Source organism: Scophthalmus maximus, chromosome 10 (assembly GCF_022379125.1).
Source record: "Scophthalmus maximus strain ysfricsl-2021 chromosome 10, ASM2237912v1, whole genome shotgun sequence".
NCBI lineage: Eukaryota > Metazoa > Chordata > Actinopteri > Pleuronectiformes > Scophthalmidae > Scophthalmus > Scophthalmus maximus.
The window spans coordinates 20475001-20477500 of NC_061524.1; the positions used below are offsets into that span (position 1 = coordinate 20475001).

Here is a 2500-nt window from a genome sequence, read left to right on the forward strand (position 1 = left end):
TACTGACAGCAAATCCCACCGACTTGGGATGTGTGCTCATTAATAATAAATGGTTGATTGACCTTCAAATGATCTGTTGGTGTGTGGTTAAAAAGTAATGCAGCAGAGTTTTACTGTATTACCTTGTCGTGTGGAGCTGAGTTATTGCTCAGCATCATTGTTGAAAATGAAACACTTGGTAAGTTGTCCTCAGGACGTCCAGTGGACAGTTAAGTCTCTTTTCAATCATTAACAAGATCACTGGCGTCGATACAACTAAAAGTAGTTACGAAAAACGACCAGCAGGTGTCGCCCCGTGACAACCTCCTGTGTGGTGACACTCATTTTCTCCAAAAATAGAAATGTGGCTATACTGACAGCTAGACAGAAAAAAAGCATCTATGGATACGGATAGGTATTTATGCAGTGAATAAACTACAGGCACAGTGAGTTTATATGAAGTGTCAACTATTGCACAGTAGATCTGTTTGCAACATCTCATTCAGATAGTAGCCAATCAGAATCAAGCTCTGGAGCCTCCATCAGCTGTGATCACGTGGAGCCACTTGATAACTGGCAAAACACATTCCTATCATTCTGCATACAGGTTAGAGATTCATTTTTCCTGATATGGTCTAATAAAAAAAAGATTTCATCTGTTCTAGCCAAATCTCTGAGCAAGGAAAATGAAGAGGGGGTTGTCGGATTTTTGTAATATATCATTTAGCACAATTATGTCTGTAGCCGCTATCCATGCGTACCTTACCTGATGCGATTCTGAAATTCAGTGAAGAATTAATATTGTGGTATGTATTAAATGAAATTGAATATCTGTACATTTGCCCGTGTTTGAACATACAAATAAATGCACTAATGGAGGAAGTCGGAAAAGAACCATCTTCTCTGTAACAGATTAATAATTGTTTCAAATATTTTTGCATCCAGACAGAAAAAACTTCCCCTTTGTATGGAGGACTATTAATATATAAAGTCTATTTTTTGCATTAGGTGGTAGATTTTCTCCACAACCACCACTGACTCTTTCCAACTGCTTCAGGTCCCTGATGCAACGCCTCAGGGAACCCAGGCTGAGGGAACCCAGGCTGAGGGAACCCGAGCTGAGGGAACCCGAGCTGAGGGAACCCGAGCTGAGGGAACCCGAGCTGAGGGAACCCAGGCTGAGGGAACCCAGGCTGAGGGAACCCGAGCTGAGGGAACCCAGGCTGAGGGAACCCAGGCTGAGGGAACCCAGGCTGAGGGAACCCAGGCTGAGGGAACCCAGGCTGAGGGAACCCAGGCTGAGGGAACCCAGGCTGAGGGAACCCGAGCTGAGGGAACCCAGGCTGAGGGAACCCGAGCTGAGGGAACCCAGGCTGAGGGAACCCATCGGGTGAGTCATTACAAAATATTTAGTATTTCTCCCTCCTGTCCACTCATATTTATCGCCGTGACATCGTGCGACATCGGATGTAAGTGATTCATAGGCAACGCTCACTTACATGAGGACGTGCGTCTTGTCTCGGTCATATTCATACTCTTCTTCTCCTACTTTGGATTTAATGGTTCAGTACTTGTTGGTAACTCGGGTCCTGAGCTGTGTCCGTCTCCAACACAAATCTAATAGACCTCATTATTAATAGCAGTAATATCTTCAGTTTTGCATTAGGTGAGAGCGTCTCTCCATAACCTCCTCTGACTCCTTCTAACCGCTTCAGGACCCAGACGAATGAGGACACGTCTCCCACCGACCTTGGTGCGTTACCTTTACAGGAGCTCAGCACCGTTCTGACGTGTCTTCACTCCCTCGGTGGCAGTATCCAACAAGAACATGAACGCATCACGTGAGTCATCACAAAGTACAACAGGATGCAAGACAATAAGTCCGAGAGGGACAAAACTGCCTGATGTATTTTAAATGCTTTTGCAGGTTGTGACATTGAGAATGTTTCCTCTCCCTCCTGTCCACTCATATTTATCGCCGTGACAATGTGCGACATCAGATGTAAGTGATTCATAGGCAACGCTCACTTACATGAGGACGTGCGTCTTGTCTCGGTCATATTCATACTCTTCTTCTCCTACTTTGGATTTAATGGTTTACATTCGCCCTTGTGCCACATCGAAAAGTGTCCATACTTGTTGGTAACTCGGGTCCTGAGCTGTGTCCGTCTCCAACACAAATCTAATAGACCTCATTATTAATAGCAGTAATATCTTCAGTTTTGCATTAGGTGAGAGCGTCTCTCCATAACCTCCTCTGACTCCTTCTAATCGCTTCAGGACCCAGACGAATGAGGACACGTCTCCCACCGACCTTGATGTGGTTATGCAGCACCCAGAAACGCAGGTATGGGGAAAAAGGGATTTAATAAAAAGCAACAAAAACTGACCTCCAGTCTTCTACTGGGAACATTAAACAAAAAATAAATTACAAAATAAAACAGGAAATACAAAACTCAAGATGCACACAACACAAGGGGTCACAAGAAGGTCACTTTACACAAACCAAGACACGCAAGGA

The 2500-nt window shown here is 44.5% G+C and overlaps 1 protein-coding gene across 19 annotated transcripts in view; it reads left to right on the plus strand.

Moving 5' to 3' along the window:
- The window catches only part of LOC118284694 (sodium/hydrogen exchanger 9B1), a 5557-nt gene that overhangs the window by 1051 nt on the left and 2006 nt on the right, over positions 1-2500 (plus strand). For 3 of the 19 annotated variants that reach the window (XM_047335122.1, XM_047335120.1, XM_047335121.1), the window contains 3 exons: positions 1037-1369; positions 1695-1820; positions 2260-2326. In XM_047335122.1, coding sequence (XP_047191078.1) covers positions 1044-1369; positions 1695-1820; positions 2260-2326 — 519 coding nt within the window. In that variant the 5' untranslated portion in view covers positions 1037-1043. Of the gene's footprint in view, positions 1-1036; positions 1370-1690; positions 1821-2255; positions 2327-2500 lie in introns of all 19 variants that reach the window. The other 16 variants (XM_047335126.1, XM_047335125.1, XM_047335130.1 and 13 more) reach the window with 12 other exon arrangements.